This window comes from Haliaeetus leucocephalus, unplaced genomic scaffold (assembly GCF_000737465.1).
Source record: "Haliaeetus leucocephalus isolate CR32 unplaced genomic scaffold, Haliaeetus_leucocephalus-4.0 Scaffold339, whole genome shotgun sequence".
In the NCBI taxonomy this organism is placed as follows: domain Eukaryota; kingdom Metazoa; phylum Chordata; class Aves; order Accipitriformes; family Accipitridae; genus Haliaeetus; species Haliaeetus leucocephalus.
In genome coordinates this window covers 12487389-12509926 of record NW_010972775.1, presented here as the reverse complement: position 1 = coordinate 12509926, position 22538 = coordinate 12487389, and the positions used below count along the sequence as shown (strand labels likewise).

Here is a 22538-nt window from a genome sequence, read left to right as displayed (position 1 = left end):
AGTCTTCTGTCACCTTTCTACATCTTTCCTCCTCAGGATGAGCACTGAAAGCTGGCGATTTCAACCCTGGGATTGTGTGGTTTGGGTTTTTGTTTGGGGTTTTTTTTGGGGGGGGGGGGTTTTGGGGTTTTTTTTCCCCTATGTTTGTAAGTTTAGTAAAGACAATTCTAAATACTGCTTTGTGTGAGGAGTACAACATATGAGAAAGATCAACGCTGCAGCATTCTGAGAGTGCAACTTGAATAACACCCTCTGGAAAAAAAATTAATACAGAAAAAGTTCTCCAGAAAGTTATAGAAAAATAGGAGTTAGTAAAGTTACACAGAGGTGTTCAATCACAGACAAGTCTAACTCAGGGGTGGTGGAGTGGGGGTGGAAATCAACATTTTAAATTGTGCCAGAAATGAAGTCATCTGACCTCAAAACCAGCTGAAGTTCAGAGCAGTTTTAATCCTTTAAGAAACCAGTTGAAAGGCCATGAAATAACTACTATGGCAACATAATTCTTCCAAGTATGAGTTTTGCTATGAGAAGTGCAAGAAATTCTTGTCGCTAAAAAGAGTTGCCAGATTTACTTAGGCCAATCCTACTCAGAACTCAAGTGAGGAAAATAAATTGCAAAGCTTTTTCCCCCCCAACAGACCCAGAGTTACTGGGCTTTATATATGCGACACTGTTTATTTTAGAATAGCAAACAATGGTAAGCCAAATTCATTCTGACCTACAGAGAAACATTTCTATTCATTAGACCTATGAAAGGAGAAGAGTTGTTTTTGCAGACAAAAAGACGGGGTATCTAGTTAAAGCTGAAGATATCCTAAGTAATTTCATACCTAGCCAACCTCCAGCTGAAGCAGGTGGAGAATATTAGATCAACAAAAGATAGCATTTAGCTGATAATACCATAGGAGCTGCATACCTGCAGTTTTACATTTACAAGAAGTACCACCACTTTGACTTCCAGTGATACACTTAAACCTTGCAATCCAGAAGTTGAAAAAGCAGGAGCTGCTCCTTTCCATCATCAACTTTGCACCACCCACCTACCCCCGCAACAGACTCTCCATTCTCTGAGCTGAGTTCAACACAGCCTAGATACAAGTGATAGTTTCTGAATTCAAACAATATCAGACTATAGGTCTCAAACAAAATTTAAAATAATCTCGAGACTGGTCTATCTTGTGATAAATGCCATCTCTCAAGACCTACTGGCACACTCTGTTACTACAAGTCAAATCAGGGAGAATGTGCACATGTCAAGAGGCAGAGGCAGACAGCTGGTGGGATTTTAAGGACTGCAGTTCCTGGGTAGTGTTAGAGATAACCAAAAGGGAAATGCAGGAAACCCAAGGCAATGTGCACACAGTGTGTGCTGTGATAGAAAACAGTTATATACCCACCCAGCTATTTTGTTGCTGAATGCTCCATATAATCCTGACGATGTAGGACACCAGTGATGCATGGGAAGTTTCTAAAATTCTAGTTGATCACCAACTTTTTTGAAGTCTCTCTTAATAAAGGACTAGTGCAGATTGGAATCTGCATGCTTAGTTCAGTGACTCATGTTATACCACATCAAGATCATAGATGAGGAATGTTAAAACATGAAAAAACGTTTCAAAGAAAATAGAACAAATTACTTTTTCCCATGAGTACCAAACCAGCTATTTCATCTCCCTTAAGCTTTGTTCTGCCATGTCAACTACTAGACTAAGATTTTCTAAGAGTAAAGACTATTTTTGCTTATTAGTTCCAGAAGATAACATGAAGACTAGCAAAAATTGGATTGCAGGTGATATATTTCCAAGTACTTAGGGAAGAATATATTCAAAGGAATTAACAACAAAATACTCAAGGCATCCAGCCTACCTGGTAACTGCTTCCTTTCCAAAACTTCTTCATCTCTTTGCGCCTCCAAGCAACAAGTGAGCTAGTAATGAGTGTACATGGTACAAGATAGAGAAGGGCAGGTTGTCCCATCTTCATTAATGCCAAGACAATGAAAGTCAGCACCATACCAATGGCATAAGCTATAAAAAGATATTTATATGTACACAGTCAAGAACAGGTGAATTTTTAAATTGTCACTCATTTAGTAAGCCAGAATTATTAATTTTTTATAAAGTAATATCTTCCTTGATAATATAATTGAAGAAAAGAGGGACAGTAAGTTGCTCTCTATTTGCAAGCTTTCTCAAAGCAACTGACTACCCTAAAGAATACTCACCTTAAATATGGGCAGGCATATTAAAAAGATATTATAAAGAGATTCTTGACAACATTGAACCTTTAACTGAAGAAAACTATCTAGTTCTGCCATTTAAAAAAGCTAGCATGAAGATCAACATTACTGAAATATCTCATGATTTACCTATTGTACAGGAAATGTAGTATACAGAAGATGAACTTGTTTGAACATCAAATCTTCGACAATAAGCAACCAGAAGCCCTTGAAGAAAAAAGAAAAAAAAAAAAAAAAGAAATATTTTATTCCCATTTATTTCTGGAAAGCCAAGAACCAGTTTAAGAAATCCTACAGTAAGTCTTGAAAATCGAAGCCATAATGGAAATATGAGCCAAGTGAGCTTGGTATTAAAAGGTTTTGTGTTTTTAAGCAAGCTAATTATATTGTGCTATTTTCAATTTTCTAATACAGAAAAATAACAACCTAATTTTAATACTTTTCTTCAATCGGATTTTAATGCTCGCTCTTAGCAAATTTGCCTGCACACTGTTCATGAGATGGTACTTCGTGCCTGACTTAAGTAATTTGCTCAAGACTCGAACTATGGCAAAATTCAGCTCTTCTGAAAAAGATGAAAAAACTTGATAATACGTTTTCCGTTATGTCAGCTCTAATTAGGTAGTCTAGGATACAAAAATATTTTGAAGTCACAGAATACTTGCTTTCTGTGCGATTTCAATGAGATTTAATTAATACTGACAACTGGATTTATCTGTGGGACTTGCATTTACACAACACGGTGCAACAGAAAAGCAAAACTCCTTTACTATTTAAGTGTTCTGTAACATACTAAGCTTTCTTATATTGCGGCTTTTGTTGTATTCTGCACTGACAGATCAAGGCAAACTGCATTTGATTTAGTAATTACTTTGTAGAATAAAAGTCAGTTGAGGATCAAACCTAAAATATTTAATCATAAGTTACAATTGCCAAAAACATTTGCTCACCTGGGACAATAATGTCTCCAAAACCCAACAATGAAAATGGCATGTCACACAGTGTCGATGCAGAGTATTCAAGTCTAGGCACTCTAATAACCACAGGTAACTGTAAAACAGTATTTCAGAAGCCCACATAAATCTAATCTAAAGCATCCTGGTATTTTGGATTTTTTGTTTGCTTAAATTAATAAACACTTTTAATATTATTAATTTATTGTTAATGCAGAACTTCACAAAATAGGTAGAACCTAAAGTAAAAAACAGAAACCAACATAGAGAGTGGATAAAGCTTAGGCAACAGGTAAGCTAGAATTTCAGATTTACAAATAATATGCACACACCAAGAAGTTATGACAAAATTTAACCATATAATGGGAGTAACAAATCTGGATTATTAACCTAACTATAGAGTATTGATCAATGATATCCAGGCCCTGAAGAGAAATTTGGACAATCAGGTTTTCCCCAAAAGAATAGTCTTTTCAGAGGGAATAATTTAAAAATCCAGTATCTGAAATACAATCCTTACTTTCTCATGGGGAGCTGAGCGTTCAGTAGGGACTTCCACCAAGTTTCCATCATTCTAGGATCAAACCCAAGTCAACAGGTATTTAATATTTAAAAGAAAATAGCAGAAGCTGGCTACATTTTGTGAGAAAGTTATGCCGAAAAGCACACTATGAATTAGCTACGTAGTGTCAGTATTTTTATGTTGCACATATTAAAACAACTGTTCATACCTTTTCACTGTTTCCAAAAGGACCAGCTGCAACTTCAACCATTATACTTGCCCCATTCTGAAATTAAGGTTATTTTTCAAAAGTCAGTGGTTTAATATACCAAAACATTCATACTACATTTACAAAAACTGCTTGTACCTCATCTTACAATTCAGGATTGGAAAAATCCTGACTATCAAAAGGAATGCACTAGGATCATACAGTATTGTACAGTATTGTTTTGCATTAAAAACATGTAGTCCAGCCTAAAATAACCATTAAAAAAAAACCCAAACAACAAATCCACTAGATGTAGCTGGAAGTTTAGATAAAAACATGTCAGCTTTTTCTGCCACGAGCTTTCTGCTTCAGAATAAAAGAAGGTATGCTTGCATACAGTTCATACTACACTGCAAATGAGCACTGCAGAAAGGACTAGAGCATGTTCCAATATATGGGTGTTAAAAGCAAAAGAAGCAAGAAAACTAGAGGACAGTAATTCATCATCATGCTGTCACACAATTGGGGACAGCCTACTTTTGGCCATGTGATTGCTGAAAACTTAAGTCATTTAACAAAATTTATGGCACCTACACAAGCATTACACTCTATGGCCCATACAAGATGAAAATTTAGGCCACTGCTGTCTTAAAAGGGGAAAAAGAAAAGGAAGTCAGCATTTCTGCATCACGAATATTGAAAACGCTAATCTGTTTGACAAAAATACTGCCCCAATGGCCAGACAACATTTTTGGTTTTATTTTAAATTCACAGACATACCTTTGTGATAAATGGCGTTATGAAGACAAAAAACACATCATATAGAAGGAGAAGGCCTAGAAGTATCACACAGGACTGGCAAAAAAAGGAAGAAAATATTACCATAGGTTTTCAAGGACTGCATAGCTAGATTCTGGTACTATAACTGTACCACCATGGTAAAAAAATAAAAAATAAAAAAAAAGGAAGAAGAAACACCCCTCCCCACCATGTTTTTATTCTGGCATAACATTTAGAACAGGATTAATTTCTTTAAATATTTAAAATGGTAAAGATTTTTTTTTAATATGTATTTCTTGAGTGTTGAAAACCTATTTCCTGACACTAAAATTACAGATTCATGGCTTTAGAATACTTTCTTAAGGTAAGCAACTTACAGTACCTTGAAGTTGGGCATTTTCAGTGTTTTAATAAAGTTTAGGCAGAAAGCAACTCCCAAAATATCTTGCAAAATCCAAGCCCACCTAAAAATAAGAACACATTTTACACATTGTTCAAACTACTGCTGGAATCTAAATGCAATAACAATTTCAGATTTTACTGGAAATAGCAAGATGACAAAATGGATTGGAAAGCAAGAAATTAGTTTTTAGGAAGTACTGCTACCAAAACCACAAAAATACTAGTTTCAAGATGGTCAGCTTACACTAGCCTCTGATCATAAATAGGTAACTGCTCTTCATCAGCATACTACAGAGAAGATGAGTTGAACAGAGGCCATAACAGGGCCTTGGTGTTCACTTGTATGATTGCTCACTTGATTGGAACCCCTACTTAACATCTGGCTTAAGATGCTACTTAGGACTGTACTATAATATTTGTGTATTTGTGGTCCCATGTATCCACTGGACCATAGGAAGTATAGGTCCTATGGTCCCTATGGTATTTTTGCACTTTTTTGTCTTCTGTGGCAATTATTAGCAATCAAGCTAGTTCTTCCTCATCCTCCTATTTTTTTGTAACTTCAAATTACCACAGAGTTCATTTGTATAGCTTTGTTCTCTATAATTCCCATACTTGTTAAACTTCATAATACTTTCATGACTTTTTTGGCATCAGGACTGGAGTTTAGAAGGATGCTGTGCTCCAGGATTAGTTACATGATGGGAAGTTCATTAGTGACAATTACTCATTTTACTCTTAAGTCAGAATGCATTGCTTACCTATCTTCATTTCGAAACACCGCCCAGACAACAGCTGCTGCTATGCAGAATACAGCAAGAAAAATAAGCCTCACTTCAATGTTTTTGTTGCAACATGCAATCCTAAAAGAAAATAATTAAATTAAAAAAGAAATCCTGCAACAGACAAAATGCATGCCTGTGCTATCATGGGTCCTTAAGCTGACATGGTGTTCTCATCCTGAGAGCTTCTCCTTTGCCCATTTGTTCCATCCAGACTCAGGTGGCATTATTCTTGCAACTGTAGTACCAGTCCTTCTCTGGGCTGCATTAAAAACATGCCCACAGATAGTAAGCCAAGTTGGGCTTTGATGGCCAGTCCTCATATTAGCAAATACATCCAGGGAAGGCAGCAACCAGATGAATTTATTTAATCCACTTCTGTCACGTAACAATTATGCCAACAGAACTATGTCAGTGAGGGACAGTCATATCATAATTCCTGAAATGGGTGGTGGTGGGGAAAATCAGTTTTAGGACACATAATACAAGATTTAAAAATGGAATAACTATGTATTGCAAAATTATGAGTCAGTATCTGTTTCCACTGCCTACTCAATTTTCTGGGACAGTTCTTGAACTGGTATTAACTGACAGAAGTAATGCCTGTCCTGCAGCTTACACAAAACCTGCTGTCTTTTCTACCTGATCTCTACCTTTGATGGGCTACTGGATCACCTGGCACTAACATCCTGTACTATCCTATGCAAACACCATCCTAGGCTTCCAAGCTTATAAGCATTGTTCTTTTGGGGAAAAGAAATATTTGTTGCATTAAACATAAGGGTTTTTTAAAGTGGAAAATACAGGGGAGAAAAACAGGGACACTCCCATACTCACTAATACCTGCAGGACACTTAACTCTGAGCAGTAAGAGGAGGCTATCTGTACACTGATAACGCACTACCCGGAGTTAGGACTGTAACTGCTAACTTCTAACACAGAGGACATGAGCAATGTGTTGCCTTCGCAAGGAAGTTAAAACTTGGGTCTGTCACAGGTACAGTAGAGATTAAAATAAGGGGGGGGGGGGGAACCCCCTTTTTTGCCTATAGCATAGTACTTGCTCAAAACAGGATCTCATGTGCAGGATTCCCCCTTATGGAGTTCCTTGATGAACAAAGTAAGCACATCCTACAGGCAATCAGAATTTTGTAAAACCTAGCTCAGACAGCCAAGCAGAGCCTTTCAAGTTTGATTATAGCAATGCTTTCAAATAAAGGTAATGCAGCAAGCCTCCCATAACGCTATTTTAACTGTTGATTATGCTACAGATACCTTTAATATCTATTAAAGGAACTTCTAATTTTCTTTTTTAACAATCACACACACACACTAAACCATACAAGAAACAACTTGTCAAACTGTTCTCATTTTTTCACACTACCTTGAGTAGCAACCAGAAAACACCCAAAAGAAACCTTACATTCATAATAATTTAAAGGTGTACTATACCTGCACTGCCCAAAAGGTATTTCTCCTATCAATGCTGCAAGACAGTTGTATAGACTCATTGCAGATGCCAAGCAGAAGACTGATATTATAACATACACTAAATAAGAAGAATGGAAGATAGGAATCAGTGACAAAATACAATAGAAAAAAATTGCAAACAGGAATCAAACACAATGATGTACATTTGATATAAACTGTTAATAGTTATAGCACTGCTCGACACAGTCATTGGAGACTATAGTCAGCTGATTACAGAAAGTGCTGAATTCTGAGCATCTCTGCCATGACAAGAGTTCTCATCAAGGAAAGACCTGAGTTTTGAAATTTTTTAACTGAAAAACATTTTTTTTTCCTCCCTTTAAGAAGAAATATGTCATCTGTTACTGCTTTCACATACTTTTATTTTGTTAAGGCTAAAACCAAAGTGATATTTTACAACTGCCAGTTTTCTCAATTTCTGATAATACTCCTCACTTCAAATTTTCCCTTTAATCACTTTGCCTGCTTATGCATAAAAATTTTAGCATCCCCAAGATCTGACTGAAGATTTACGTGGCATTTTAAGACAAGAAACACCCCATGCCTTCCAAAAAAATTCTGTGTAGTTAGGAACCACCTGGTTAGGAAAGAACTCAATATGCCATGTTCTAACTTATAGTATATTATGTATTCTAACTTATGGTAAGCACCTTGAAATGTGGACAAACAATAAAATCAGTTGTTCTGCTAGTTGGGGTTTGGGGTTTTGGGTGGGGTTTTTCTGGTAGGGAAGGTCTGGCTAGAAAGCAATTCTGATACCTATAAGGAGATTACTGAAAAAACAGGCAAGAAAGGTGGATTTTATAGTTGTAACCAAGATCGTGCGCCATTAGGATCTGTTAAGCCTCCAACAGGCAAAACAAGTTTTGCACAACAGGTTCCTCTGAAGTCAGTAAGAAATCAGCTGTTTAGGAAATCTAAAATTTTGAGGCAACAATGCAGAATTAATAATGCCCGAATACTTACGAAAAGAGATACAGAGAACTCCATCACAGAGCTCAGCTTTGCAACTGGCTTTGTGCTGGAAACACTCCCTCCCTAGTACTTTGGTTACAGAATTGATCTTAACCCCAAGTACTGATATTACAACTTAACATTCACACACTACAGTAGTGACATATCAAAGCGGGGTTTTTTTGGTTACTTGTTTTTAATTAAATACAGATTTTTCCCTGGGACAGCATATCATACCATGGTAACAGCTTTTTTACCTCCAAGAAATTTCATATATGTCTGCTCCAAAGGGCACAAAACTAAGGCTTCTTAGCAAAAACCTCCTATGTATTTTCTTGGAACCGTTCACATTTCTCCCTCCCCCTAACTAATTTGTTACCCCTCTCCCTTTCTCCTTTAAGAGGTCTCTTTCTTCACTTCTTCCTAAATCTCACCTGAAACACCTCAGAGTAAACAGGGGACATTTCTAACCTAAACCTTTTGATCACATCAAAAGTCTTTTAGTGGGACAAGTTTAGTAAACATAGCAATGCCCATAGCGAAGATAACAAAAGCTAAACAAAATCAGAAGTCAGGATGGTGAAGTTTCTTTTGCAGAAGCAGGAGGTTAACTGGTAACAAATTCTAGGAAAGAGTGAATTTAGGAAGCTTTCAGAATTAAAGTTACATTGTTTATACCAAAAAGTATAATTTAAAACAGTGTACATTTTCTGGTTGCATGATTTGAGGGCAGAAAAAAACCCCAACCAACAGTTTGGAAACTATATTTTACTGGAATTACATGATTCAAGAACTTAGCTTATTGCTAGTATGCTTGAGTTCATTCTATTATGGTAATGCCATTTTGCCTGGTACTTTAGTTAGGGCACTGCAACCACAAACTCAACATCAATGCAGCAATACTGAACAAAAACTTTCACTCTAAACACTACTAAGTTATCATTGCCATCCTCCCAAGAACACTGACATACATCAAATACGTTTTTTACTAGTCACTAGTCACCTCTCCTCCATGTTACTTCATTCAGAATAAGCACTGTCAAGGCAGCCTTTGTAAGAGAGCAGAGGAAAGCTTCTCTCTTAAGTAACAACTACATCTTTTCAACCCTCAACTCATGCATGGAGAGAACAATTAAAAAAAATTACATTGTTTTTTGTTAAGATATCTAGCTTTTCAGACTTAGACACCTAATAAGATCATGCAGAAAAGTAAGTCAAACTAAATTATCCATTGTTTCTTACCTAACCATTTGTAGAAGAAATAAAGTAAGACCAGCATGACACAACAGATGACAACAAACAAGATAACTGTCACAGGGGTGAAAGTAACATTTTCTTCCTTCTTCCGTCTTGTTTCTCTCTCCCCAGGACTTGCTATTGCTTTCAAATTCTCACTGTTTTAAGAAAACAAATGCATTTACCTCAGATGACAGATGATGAAAATGTTTTACTATGACCAGAATTGTTGGTTATAAAGCATTTAGACTGACAGCATTTCAGTTTAATCCTTCATATCATTGTTAGACTTAAAAATACAGAAAAATGGTATGTTTATTGTTTGAATTTCTCTCCATTTTTTAATGGAGATATGCACTTCTAACCTAGCAGAGATTACAAGATAAAAGAATCTTAACTGCCCTCCTTTCCAGTTGTCTGGTGATTGCCAACTTTAAGGAGTACCCCAAACCAAAACCCTGACCCATGTGAGGAACAGCAGTCCAATATCAAAACTCTTAAACTCCTTTTCAGGATGCACGCACTCAACTCTTATTAGTGCATCACCTCTGACTACAAAATTTCTTGGGCTAAATGTAGTCAATCTGATCAATATGTCTATGATAAATCAAAATAATGGGTATTAACACACTGTTTTAAAACCTCAACTATAGACATTAAGTGTCTGCAAATCCCATTCATGTTAGCAGGATGAAGCTAGCTAACTACCAGTTCTTTTACCCTTACACCTCATAATTAGAGAGTAAGTGAAAGAGAGGGGGTGTAATTGGGGATTTTCACTGAGAGTATGATTTCTGTACATACACACTCCATATTTATACCTCACCATGCAAAATAAGGAGACTTAAATTGTTGTGTTTGTTCTTTGAGCAGATAGCTCTACTACTCTTTAGTACAGACGCTAGTGCAACTTGCCCATCAGATAGCATGTTCCTGACAAATCCCAGGACCTACCTACAAAATGCTGAATTCAGCACTGAAACCGCTACCTTCAAAAGAGAAAAACCCACAGGAATAAAGTACTTTGTTAGATGAATCACCTTCTCACTTTGAATAAGCAGCTTTTTAAAAAAAAGCTCACCCTAGTTTTATGAAAGTGCACTTTAAAAAGTTTAATATAATTACATCTAGGTATTTTTCAATATGGGAGACAACATCACATTTTGTTATTTTAGCATTCAGTGCAGCCACACCCTATAACACTGCAGGGTAAAAAAGAAGCATAATCAGATCCAACCTTTAAAAAAAGAAACACACACCCCCCCTTCTACTTCTTTAATCTCTTTAAAATCACTAGATTTGCATAACTAGTGGGAAAGAGGAAGCTGTTGTTATCACATACAATCCATTCCCTGTTGTTCTGGGGAGCAAAGCACTGGAACACCACTGAGATGGGAAACCCTAGGTAGCAACACACACTGGCCCATTCAGCATATGCAGGCATCCAAGAAATACTACAGAATAATACCATGCTCTGAAAGGCCAGCTATATCCAGTTTAACCCCAGACTAAAAACAGTTCTGTACATTGAGTGTGCTTCAGTTCACTAAACAAAGCCACACACCCCTCAAGCACAGTGCAGAAACCCCTACCAGCCCTCGTTTCCCTGCATTTGCCACTTTCTACACTCCCACTCTGTCCCCTTCCCTGCAAAGGGACTCCTGCTGCCTCCTTGCCCCTGCCTAGTCCTAGAGCTGCTATTGCCCCTGGCTCTGTTGCTCCACCAGACAACACACAAAGCTGAAGCAGATAAGCCTGGGTTGAACTTTAACTGTCTGAAGCCACCCAGACACAACCAGATCGCATTCCCCAGTGCTCCTAGTGACAGGAATACAGTGCAGAGACATCCCAGAGGGTGCTGGTCAGCCAGCTGGGAGGAAGCAGTTGTACAGATCCCTGCCAAAGCAGACACTACATACAACTACGTATGTACCTCTTGGATCACTGGATTTTAAAGGCATCTTTAAAATACCTAGGGTATTTGGTAATTTCTCAAAATGTTAACTCATTCCTCCTCCCAAGAGCTGCCTTAGCCCTCAGGGACTTTTACAATCTACTAGTCAAGGCTCCTGAAAGATCTATGGTGACTTTTCAAAGGTTGCAGTGCTCAAGCATTTCACGACAAAGCAGCTTACTGCACCTAGATCTTCTCTTCTTTTTAATTACCAACCTAAAAGAACATAATTTCTTACTGATCATAGTGACAGTTTTCACAAAATTTGTACTCCACGTAATTTAAGCAGTTCCGTTTAACAAACTTACAGTTCTGCTACTCCACTCCAATAGCCTCCTAGTGCCACTGTAAACACAGCAATTAGGAAGATGACAACCATACTGCAATCAAACTCTGGCAAAGGTGGTGAATACAGAGTCACATTAACTTCATTTCCAAGCATCTGAAAAATAACATACAAGTTGGTTCATAAGGACAATAAAGAAATTATATCGCCTATTTTCCAATAAGATGCCCATCATGACTTCCTGCTCTTAACCTACACAATGCTGAGAGCAAGTTTTCAACTTACTGCACAAGACATGCCACATATTTGCCTTGGTCATTGTAAAGAAGCAATGCTTTCCATGCTACCTTTCAGGATGGTCAGGTTTGAAAACAACCCTATTACTACTGCTGTGGAAATACATGGATACCACAAGGCAAAATGGTACTACTTTGCATTCTTTCAACACTTTTGTGCCTCTAGCCCAAGTGTTTTTCATCCCCCAAACATACCAAGTACTATCAAAGACATCTGCTCTGCAGGAAAGCCTATGTGAGTCAATCAGCTTTACATACAAACTCACAGGTCCACCAACATGTCAGCAGAGGTCTACCTCTAGCTCCTGAAACCACAAAACTCACAGTTGAGATACAGGCACAATGCTTCAGACAGGACACAGTGAAAACTCAAGGTGGCAGAAAGTTAGTAAACAGCAGCTTTACACGAACATGATTTGAGATGGATTCAAAAGAAAAGAAAGCAATTTCACACTACTTTAAAAATTTAAGACCAAAGTAAAAGAAAACAATCAGCTGAAGGACACTGAAGAAGATGGGAAGGAACATGGAGATATAACTGATACCGAATTGTACAAAAATCTTGAAAGCAAAACCAAGATGTTTACATTTGACTGAAAGGTGAGACTTAAGAAACAAAGAAAGGATAATAATTTGACAGGAAATGAAAGGTGGTAGGAAAGAAAGGTTTGCTGTTGTAGTCAAAGTCAGTCAAGGCATCTAAAGCAATCCTGCAGTGAACACACAACTTCAGAGATGCAGCAGTAAAACAGATTTGTTAACAGCCTGCATGTGGGATACAAGCGGGAGAGGAGATGAACATACCAGACAGGTTTGGCTACAGGAAGATCAAACTGGCAGTGGAGAGACTGAATGGGAAGCTATGTAGTGTAGTGGAATACACTGGCCATGTGTGAAGAAAGCTGATTCATTTCAGCATCTGAATTATCTAATTACAGATACTAACCTTACTGCAGGCTAAAGAAGTCAGAATAATTCCTTTGCCTGAAGTTATGGAAGTTCAGAAAACAAGAAAGTAAATTAAATTCTAGTGAAACATTGCAGTTGTATGAAGTGGAACATAACATTAGAAAAAGGAAAAAAAAAAGTATTCAAATTACAGCATCCTGTACGTAAAACAAAACCCCAAACCAAAACACAGACAGACACAAAAAAAGCGCCAAAAAACCCCAAGAAACCTAAAAGCTTATACATTTTTAGTATTCAATTCCAACATGTCTTAATCGAGTTTTCCCTTTAGGTTTCATAAATCTTATAAGTATAATTCACATTAGAATCCAGAGTGATTGTTTCCTTTTGTTCCTATTGTTCTGCTCTTCACTAAAAACTTGCAGAGTCTCAACTTCCACCACAGGGAGCACTAGAACCAAATACATCACATCAGGTAACTCTGCAAGAGAGCTGTCCACTTACTGGAAGGTTTGTAACACTCTGCTATCACTATCAGGACTCGTACTATACCTGACTCGAATGGTGAAAGCTAACAGAAATGAAGTCTTCTAACAAAAAGTAGAAAGAATGCTTATACAAACTAGCTGCCCTCAGACTGGTGCTGTCTCTTGTAAATAAAAGGAGAAAGTTAGAAGCCTTGAAAAGAGTTAAAACAGAAATACAACTGTAGTAGGAAGACTACAATGGCTGCCAGCTTCTAAGCAGCACATGCCATTCAAAACAACAGCTGCCAGTGACATGACAGAAGGCTTTGGCAAAAACTACATCAGAACTAGGAAAGGGTCACTTGTAGTCTAGGCTGTGTTCCTCACTACTTTCATGACTCACATTCTAAGACAAAACTGAATTCTTTGATTCAACAGCACTATGAGACATCACCTGGCACACTACTAGCAAAGTTACTTTGGTGGATTACTAGAGTTATACAGAAGTGATTCTACATGACACCACTCCAAGCAGCACTAGGCAATAAAGTGGTGCTGAGAAGATTCAGAACAAGTTAGGGATCTAATCTTGCCCTAGCTCCCTCTCATGTTAGTAGGACATATCTTAAACCACTCAGCTAAGCAAACACTACTTGTCTTACTTGAAGGAACAAATTTGAAGACAGAGGACAACCTGAACCAAAACACAGTATTCATCAAGACTACAGCAGATTGAGGATAGTCATCACAAACCTTCAGTCATGTCAGTGCTCGGCAAGAACCAATCTTTAATGGGAACAGACAGTAAACAACCAAAGTCCTATACATCTAGGCACCGTTTCAGTTTGCATACTTACCAAAGACAACCTCCCATGGCAGCTCTGAAGATTAAGAGCAGAAATGGTGAAGTGAGCTTGCAAATTCAATCCAAGAAGCTAAGACTACACAGGTCAGCACTAGCCTCTGCTATTCACAGAAAAACACGTGCAGTGCAACTCCTGCCTAGCAAAGCTATTTAACACCAAATAAAAAACAAAACAACAATAACAACAGAAAAGGCCACACTGAAGAAAAGATACTATTTTCTTTAAAACCCTCTGCAATATTCTGTATCCTAATATTACATGTCAAGGAAAACAAACTCCAAATACCCCCAAAACAAACTCCACTGCTTATAAAGTGTAGGAGATACCACAACTGACGCATTTTAATGACAAACGCTTGGCATCTCACCGTGAACTCATCAGCAGAAACTCGAACTATACTGCCTAACTGCTCTGTAACAGATGCTGTCATGCTGTAAAAGAGAGTGATCATCATCTGGCAAAGACAAAAAAAACCCTCACACCTTCCTCAAGATCCAACCTGATAAGGTACTGCTTGCCTGAAAGATATGCCAGTAGGTACAAGTTCAACTGTTCTACTGTCTGTGCTAAAGGAACAGCTCGCTCAGGCTATAGCTCCTGACGTATGTCAGGCCACTGCAACTGCATACAAGTCTACTGGAAGGCTGCTTATCTTGTTTACCAGCAAGACTTCTAAGATTACCCTCCCTCCAGTTAGGTATTACGTTTCCCATTCTTAGTTTTCTAATTAATCATTCTCTCAAATTAACCTGAATTAGGAAGACTAGGACTTCCATGACTTAATATCCATCCTCTCCCATGAAACTGAAAGCAGTATCTATGCACATTCAAATCACACAGACATCCAGATCTGACCTGAAATTATTTTATCTATTTGTCCAAAAACTTAAGTTTATACAAACCATAACATGTTGAAGTTTATTACTTACCAGCTGCATATCTACTATGTCATTGTATCTTATAAGAGCAACTGGAAGAGTTACATCTTCAAAATCAGTCTTGTTATCTGAAAGAGGAGACTAAAAGAGAAAGTGTCAATAAGTATGTTGAGCCTATTTGCAAAGCAGGTTAGATCCCCAAAAGCAGATTATCCTTTAAATTCCAGTATACGTGTAGCAAAAAAAAAAGTGCTCATTCATCACCTTTTGCAAAAGATTAATGAAGACAGATGTACTTAAATCAAAGCAGGTGATACTACCAACACATCTGGATTCATAAAGTTCTTGTGTTTTTATAGTATAACAAGGGATAATCAAAACTGGTTTTATTCTCTATGCTTTTAAAACAAGATTAACTTTTCATGATAATCACACAAATTCATAAATTGCAAAATTTGTACATGCATACTGCTGCTGTAAGAACAAAAAAGCAACAGAAGTACCTGTAAAGGTACCTCAAAATGCCTTTTTTAATTTCCAATTTTGGATTACATTTTCCTAGCTTATTTTTGTCACGTGTGTCTAAAACAGTATCACCTAAGATTACAGGGAGTTCAGAGTACACTCAAATTAGGGAATGACAAAGATAAGCATTTGCATTCAGAAACATGATTAAAGATACAAAGAGCAGATTAAAAATACAATTCAGCTGTAGATACTTTTAGATGACATAACACAGCATTGCACAGAGCTAACTTGGAACGACCCTCTGTCTCAGGAACAGCAGTCGCACCAACGCAGCACTCTGTGGGGAAGGTTAATGACTCATGCTGGAATCCCACACGTTGCCAGGGTCCTCTGCTGTTGGGGTTTCTCTCAGCTAACCCTGCACAACACTGCATCGGACCAAATAGGTAAGACACTATTTCACTACAGAAGAAAACTATATGTTGTAACTTACCAGCCTAGGTTTACTGGCAATCAACAGCATTTTAGCACCCAAACTTTGTGCAATTCTTGCTTTCTCCAAAGAAGTGCAGTTTCCTCTCATCACTACAACTGCTTTGTCCTTCATTAAGCCAGAAGGAACTTCAGAAGAACTGCAAAGTACTGTAGAAGTCAGGTTTTCCAGAGTCCTGGAAGTCTGCAGAGAGAAAAAGAACATGATAAAAGTAGGAAATTTGATACTGCAAACTCATCTAGAAGACTACTATGCTCCCTAATTTGAGGTTTGCCAGAAAGTGGTGTAACAGAAGGGAATCATTAATTCAGGAATATAAAATCAGAGCAGCAGTTTCTGCAGCCTGCAGTACTGAGGGACATTTAGAGCAGCATACAGCCAAAATATCTGGCTGTTTCTAAATGCAATTTCACAGCAGTTGTTGCTGTAATTTAAATGTAAGAAACTGGTTATATAGTAAAATCACTGCTTGCAGTTCTGGGGAATCCAGAGTACAGTCTGTGATATTTCCAGGCTTCACAAGCCAAAAGAACACTGAAGGATACAACATACCCAGAGTTCTGAAGTATAATACTTGTTCAAAAACAGTTGGTGAGGTTGATAACATACTACTTGTTACAAAAGAATAAAAAAAAAAAAAAAACCCAACTTGTATCCTTATTTCAAAGTTCAATTTCATATTGACAATTATTTTTAAATTATCATCAGTTTTCTTTGGTCAAGACATTCCAGTGGCCAAAGTAGCACAGCAAAGATGTTTGGGGCAGACAAATGATTTTTACTCTGTTTTACATTGAGTTAACCTGCTAATGAATGACAGGAGGGAAAAGAGAGAAGAGTGCCTTGATCACTTCCAAACACAAAGTATTTCCTGTTTATATGAAGAGTCCCTAAAGAAAATTTGTTTATGCTTCACACCCTAGTTTGGCTCAAAGAAATACACTCAAAAGATAACAGCGTGATGATACATTCCACATAATCTCCTATTCCACCACATTTTCAAGATAATTAAACAGAAGATCAAACTGATGAACCAATATAAGAAATCCGTTTCACAAGTTTACAACATTTTTGTCAACAAATAAACAGAAGTTTCACACCCAAATCTAAAACTCAGACATACTGACAACACCTGAAGAAAAAAACTAACAATATCAGATGAGTATGTAAACATATTTGAAACCGATTCTAAGCATAGAGAGAGCATGATCTTTGTAAACTTTAGAAGCTGACTTTCTAAAGTATAGAAATGTTTGCTACAGATATTTGGGGGGGGGGCGGACATGACCCAAAAAGGTAAATATTCATTGTAGCACCTATTTAACTCAAGATTTTGAAGACCACTTATAGCTGACCCAAATTCATTCTGCATTCTAGTTTTCTTAGGCAGTATGATTATAAACTACTTACAGCATTGTCCAGGCTCTTTGGAAGAGATATCCAATGAGAATTGTAAATTATGCAGTAATCCTTCGTTACTGGTGGTACACCACTTCCAGAAGCATGCAGGATCCCCTCATCTGCAGTTACCTGCAATAAACCAGGGTGTTCTGAATTAAACAAAGTTCAGAATATCAGTATACAGGCATTCTTCTAAAAAGCTGTTAGGAAGAAAAAGAGCTGTTCGAAGAAAAGGAATTTATTCAATTAATTATTTTATATAATGATTGAGTCCATGAGAGATGGGTAGCTTGAGAGCAAGATGGAAAACTAGTAAGAATCTAGTCACTGCATAATGCTGCTTATCCTCATTTCAAATACAATGTATTTGTTACATGTACAGTTCATGTCACCAAACAGAATCTCATCAAGAAACCTAGGCAAATGATTTCAGATTCTTTATTCTGTACTTTCCAAAAGTGTAAAATTTTACATAGAAAGCAATTAAAACAGTACATGGAAAAGTGGATTAAAGTCTTTCCCTCCTTGCAGAATCTAGAATTTCCCCTACTAATAAAGGTCTTATATGGCAATTCCTAGAATATTTTTTATCAAATAACTGTAAACACAAAGAGATCAACTAAATCTCTTAAGAAGAAGAACTTGCGTAGTTAAGGAAATACTGGTGTCTCTTAAGAGTACCCTCAGAGTGCCTCACATATTACGATTTCTGTTATTTACTAATACATATGAATTTTAAAACTTCTGATAATTTTAGGGATATATACTTCTCCCCAAGCATTAATATACTAATAAAGGCCAGGTATCTAAGTAGATAAATGAACAGACTAAGGACTAGATGTAGCTACAGCTGCAAAGTAGCGAAAACAAGTAAGTATCATTTGTATCTCAAAGAAGTGTCACCTTAAGGAAAACTGGGAGATGATCTCATTTTGACTTTTTCTTGAGAGAAACTGACCTCAATATTAGGAAGTATGAAGAGATTAAAAAAAATTAAATTCTGTTGTAAATTCCAGGTTTGTCTGAAAGAACATAGATATATTAAGCTAGAAGTAGGCATGGGTAAGGGGGGAAAGCCCAAATATTTGTCAAATATACAATGCTAATCATTAACAGTGCTATAGAGGCATTTTTCCTAAGGCTAGTGTATCAGTATTCTGCAGTGAGAACTACAGAGAAAAGAAAAACATGTGACAATATTGTTTCAGAGGTTTACGTCTGCCTGGTTTGAATAGCAAAAAACCTTCTTCAGAGGAATCCATTATATTGGCCATAGCACATGAACATCTGATGGGAGAACTGTGTCAAAGGGCCTGAGCACATTAACTGTTTAACATATAACAGTTCTTCAGCTGTCAGGTAAAATAAGTTGTTTCATGATTTATGATCAGCACAAAAGTTATCAAGCTTCCCTCTTAAGCGCAGTCACCTAAAAGTACAAACTAATGGCAAATTAAAAGCAATAAGGACTTCCAAAAGGTGCAAAACCCCGATGTTTCCATCCATTAAAAGCTCTTTCTGCTTCACAAAGTAGAATAGTAAGTGTTTTCTGGGTTCCAGGAAATCAAGTGTTAATGCTACACAAGTGTAAGTCTACCTAGAAGGAGTGACTACTTGCTTATTTGATACGCAGGTTTTGTTTGGCAAGCTTCCCTTCTCTGGGGATGAATCAGGGAACACAATTCTTTCTCGTGAGGTGGGGGGAGGGAGGACCAGAGCATGACGTTTACCCTCACGTATTCACTGCTGAGCTCTAAAGACAGCATTTAGAAGTCAAAAATGAAGAGAAACACTACATGCTACACCTCACTTGGAACACCCCCACTGAAATCCTGTTGCATCCACCTGAACTTTTATTATTTTCCAATTGCTTCAGTATCCTTCTTTCACAACAGACAAGGGCTGCCAGTTTGGGTACGTGACCTTGCAGTCAGCTGTGCCACTGAAGTGTACAAAACAAATCTTACTCTCAGCATATGTGCAAAGTAAAAATTTCTTACTGAGCACATTTTCAATCTTGTTACTTAAGTAGAAGACTAAGAGTGTGTCCACAAAACTGCTCATGAAAAGATTCACCTGCTTCCATAGGCTGCCTTGCTCCAGCATAAAAACGTTCCCATGCGGAGAAGAGGTGTGACAGCTGTCCCTACCTAAAGGGGCATCATCTCCTGCTTTCACTTCAGGTTCAAACAATTGCCAATGGCCTCTCACCTTCAAACAAATTTCTTCCTATTTTTGACAGATGATTCCCTCATTATATTTCCTCCCTTTACCACCTTTAAACTTTTATTGTATAATTCTTTATCTTTGACAGAGAAGACAACGTCTCCTAATCCTTATTTTTCCTAACACATCCCTGTCACTGCAGGGATATAACCTTGGGCTGACTGTTAAGCTTTGGAGTACACCAGTAACCCCACCACCTAGAATACTGGAAGTTATATGAACCAGTGGACACAGAGACCAAACCAATCCTATATTTACAATACCCATCACAGTTAGCATCTAGATAAGACACAGAAGAAACACAAAGCTACAGAACAGCGAGAAGGTATTTTGTACGTAGCAAGTAACAACATAAACCTCACAGAAACCTAAAAAGGTAGGGAAAAAAATAGCCATGAACATAACAAGCATTGTTTCGTAGTTCTGCCAGCATCCCTGTGACACACACGCAAACCGTCCCTCCCTCCGGACACTGCGACCCAGGGGAACCAGTGCGTGTGCCCAGAGAGCAGCAGTGGTCCTTCCCTGAAAACCTAGTACCTTCCCGAGAGCTAACTCCCCACGCTGTTAGTCTCAGGATACTGTTCTTGAGGCTGAATGGCCTGGTCTAAAACTCACCACTACTACACCTGCATTTGTAGAGCAAAGGAGGAGGCAGGACACAGGGCCTGAAGTCTTACAGGAGGGCAGGAGAAGCCCCTTCCCCTGTCAGCAGCAGCAAACCACTGGGTTAAGGAGCAAAGCTACTCTTCAGAAAACCCCAACACAACTAACGACAGCTACATGGGACTCACAAACAGTGAGGGAGTACTTCGTAGCTACTTCACCCAAAAAAATTCTCAAGGCATTAACAAACTGCGCTGTGCACCTGCTGTTGAGCATATCCAGTGGTGACTTCCTACACAGGAAAGTACTCTGCATCCTGCCTTACCAAAACAAGGTAAAAATTATGTTAAAAACCAAGCAAACAAACAAGAAAACCCCAACAACAAAACGACTTAGTGGAATGCAGATATGCCCTTCACACTGCTTCAGAAGATCACAGAGGCTTCTGGCTTCCCCATTTCACTACTTGTATTGGGTTTGTGTGGCAAGGTTTTGGTAGCGGCAGGGGAGTTACAGGGGTGGCTTCTGTGAGAAGCTGCTAGAAGCTTCCCCTATGTCCCATGGAGCCAGTACCAGCTGGCTCCAAGACAGACTCACCACTAGCCAAGGCCAAGCCCATCAGCAATAGTTGTAGCGCCTCTGTGATAACATATTTAAGAAGGGAAAAAAGTTGCAGTGGGCACAGAAACTTCAGCTGGAGAGATGAGTGAGAACACGTAAGAGAAACAACCCTGCAGACACCAAGGTCAGTGAAGGAGGAGGAGGAGATGCTCCAGGCGCTGGAGCAGAGATTCCCCTGCAGCCTGTGGTGAAGACCCTGGTGAGGCAGGCTGTCCCCCTGCAGTCCAGGGAGGTCCACAGCGGAGCAGATATCCACCTGCAGCCCATGGAGGACCCCACACAGTAGCAGGTGGATGCCCAAAGGAGGCTGTGACCCCGAAGGAAGCCCACATTGGAGCAGGCTCCCGGCAGGACCTGTGCACCCCTGGAGAGAGAAGCCCACACTGGAGCAGGTTTGCTGGCAGGACTTGTGACCCCGCAGGGGACCCATGCTGGAGCAGTGTGCTTCTGAAGGACTGCATGCCATGAAAGGGACCCATGCTGGAGCAGTTCATGAAGAACTGCAGCCCGTGGGAAGGACTCACGTTGGAGAAGTTCGTGGAGGACTGTCTCCCGTGGGAGGGACCCCACACCGGAGCAGGGGAAGAGTGTGAGGAGTCCTCCCCCTGAGGAGGATGAAGCAGCAAAGACAATGTGTGATGAACTAATCGTAACCCCCACTCCCCATCCTCCTGCGCCACTGGCAGGGGATAGGTAGAGAATTCAGGAGTGAAGCTGTGCCTGGGAAGAAGTGGGGGGAGGTTTTTTAAAGATTTGGTTTTATTTCTCATTACCCTGCTCTGGTTGATTGGCAATAAATTAAGTCGAGTCTGTTTTGCCTGTGACAGTAATCTGTTGAGTGATCTCTTCCCATCCTTATCTCGATCCATGAGCCCTTTGTTTTATTTTCTCTCCCCTGTCCAGCTGAGGAGGGGAGTGATAGAGCAGCTTTGGTGGGCACCTGGCCCCCAGGCAGGGGCAACCCACCACACTACTCTATTAGGCAGAAAGCAATCTACCAGATTTCCACAGCAATATACACCTGTGCGCAGAGAGAAGCTGCAAAGATGTCCCACACAGGAACCAAAATGGCACTTAAGATGAACATGCCAAAAGCCAACACCTACGCGCACCGCGAGCTTCCCCCCTTCCCCAGCACCCTAATTTAAATACCTCTACAAACAACATCAGCGTTTATCTACACAGGCACCCCGGAGACTTGTTATCCAAACCCACCGACGCGTGACCGGAGCCCGGGTACGGCCTGTGCTCCCCGGGCACGGGGGAGAGAGTAGGGACTTGGGGGGGGGGGGAGGACCGAGGGTCCTCGCCCAAGGCAGGCCCGAAACCGCCCCGGAGGCGTTTGGCGGCGGGGGCACGCACCAGTCCGGCCGGAGGAGGCGAGAGCTACGCGGACCGGACCCTGCCCGCGGCGGTCGGGGTCCTTCGGGGAACGGTGGAACCGGGGGATAAGGAGAACAGAGGAAACCCCTCGGCCGAGCAGAGGAGGGGGAGCGGCGGGCGGCCCCACCGGCCCC

General features: G+C 39.3%; 1 protein-coding gene across 7 annotated transcripts in view; it reads right to left on the bottom strand.

The window, feature by feature from the left end:
- Positions 1-22538, bottom strand: part of SPPL2A (signal peptide peptidase like 2A) — a 28301-nt gene that overhangs the window by 5548 nt on the left and 215 nt on the right. For 2 of the 7 annotated variants that reach the window (XM_010571903.1, XM_010571904.1), the window contains exons 2-15: positions 17578-17697; positions 16168-16350; positions 15258-15347; positions 11813-11946; positions 9557-9708; positions 7322-7418; positions 5849-5950; positions 5068-5149; positions 4686-4760; positions 3927-3983; positions 3716-3769; positions 3193-3292; positions 2372-2449; positions 1870-2030 (exon numbers count right to left, since the gene is read on the bottom strand). In XM_010571903.1, coding sequence (XP_010570205.1) covers positions 1870-2030; positions 2372-2449; positions 3193-3292; positions 3716-3769; positions 3927-3983; positions 4686-4760; positions 5068-5149; positions 5849-5950; positions 7322-7418; positions 9557-9708; positions 11813-11946; positions 15258-15347; positions 16168-16350; positions 17578-17697 — 1485 coding nt within the window. Of the gene's footprint in view, positions 1-1869; positions 2031-2371; positions 2450-3192; positions 3293-3715; positions 3770-3926; positions 3984-4685; positions 4761-5067; positions 5150-5848; positions 5951-7321; positions 7419-9556; positions 9709-11812; positions 11947-15257; positions 15348-16167; positions 16351-17577; positions 17698-20662; positions 20881-22173; positions 22305-22538 lie in introns of those variants that run through there. The other 5 variants (XM_010571906.1, XM_010571907.1, XM_010571909.1 and 2 more) reach the window with 4 other exon arrangements.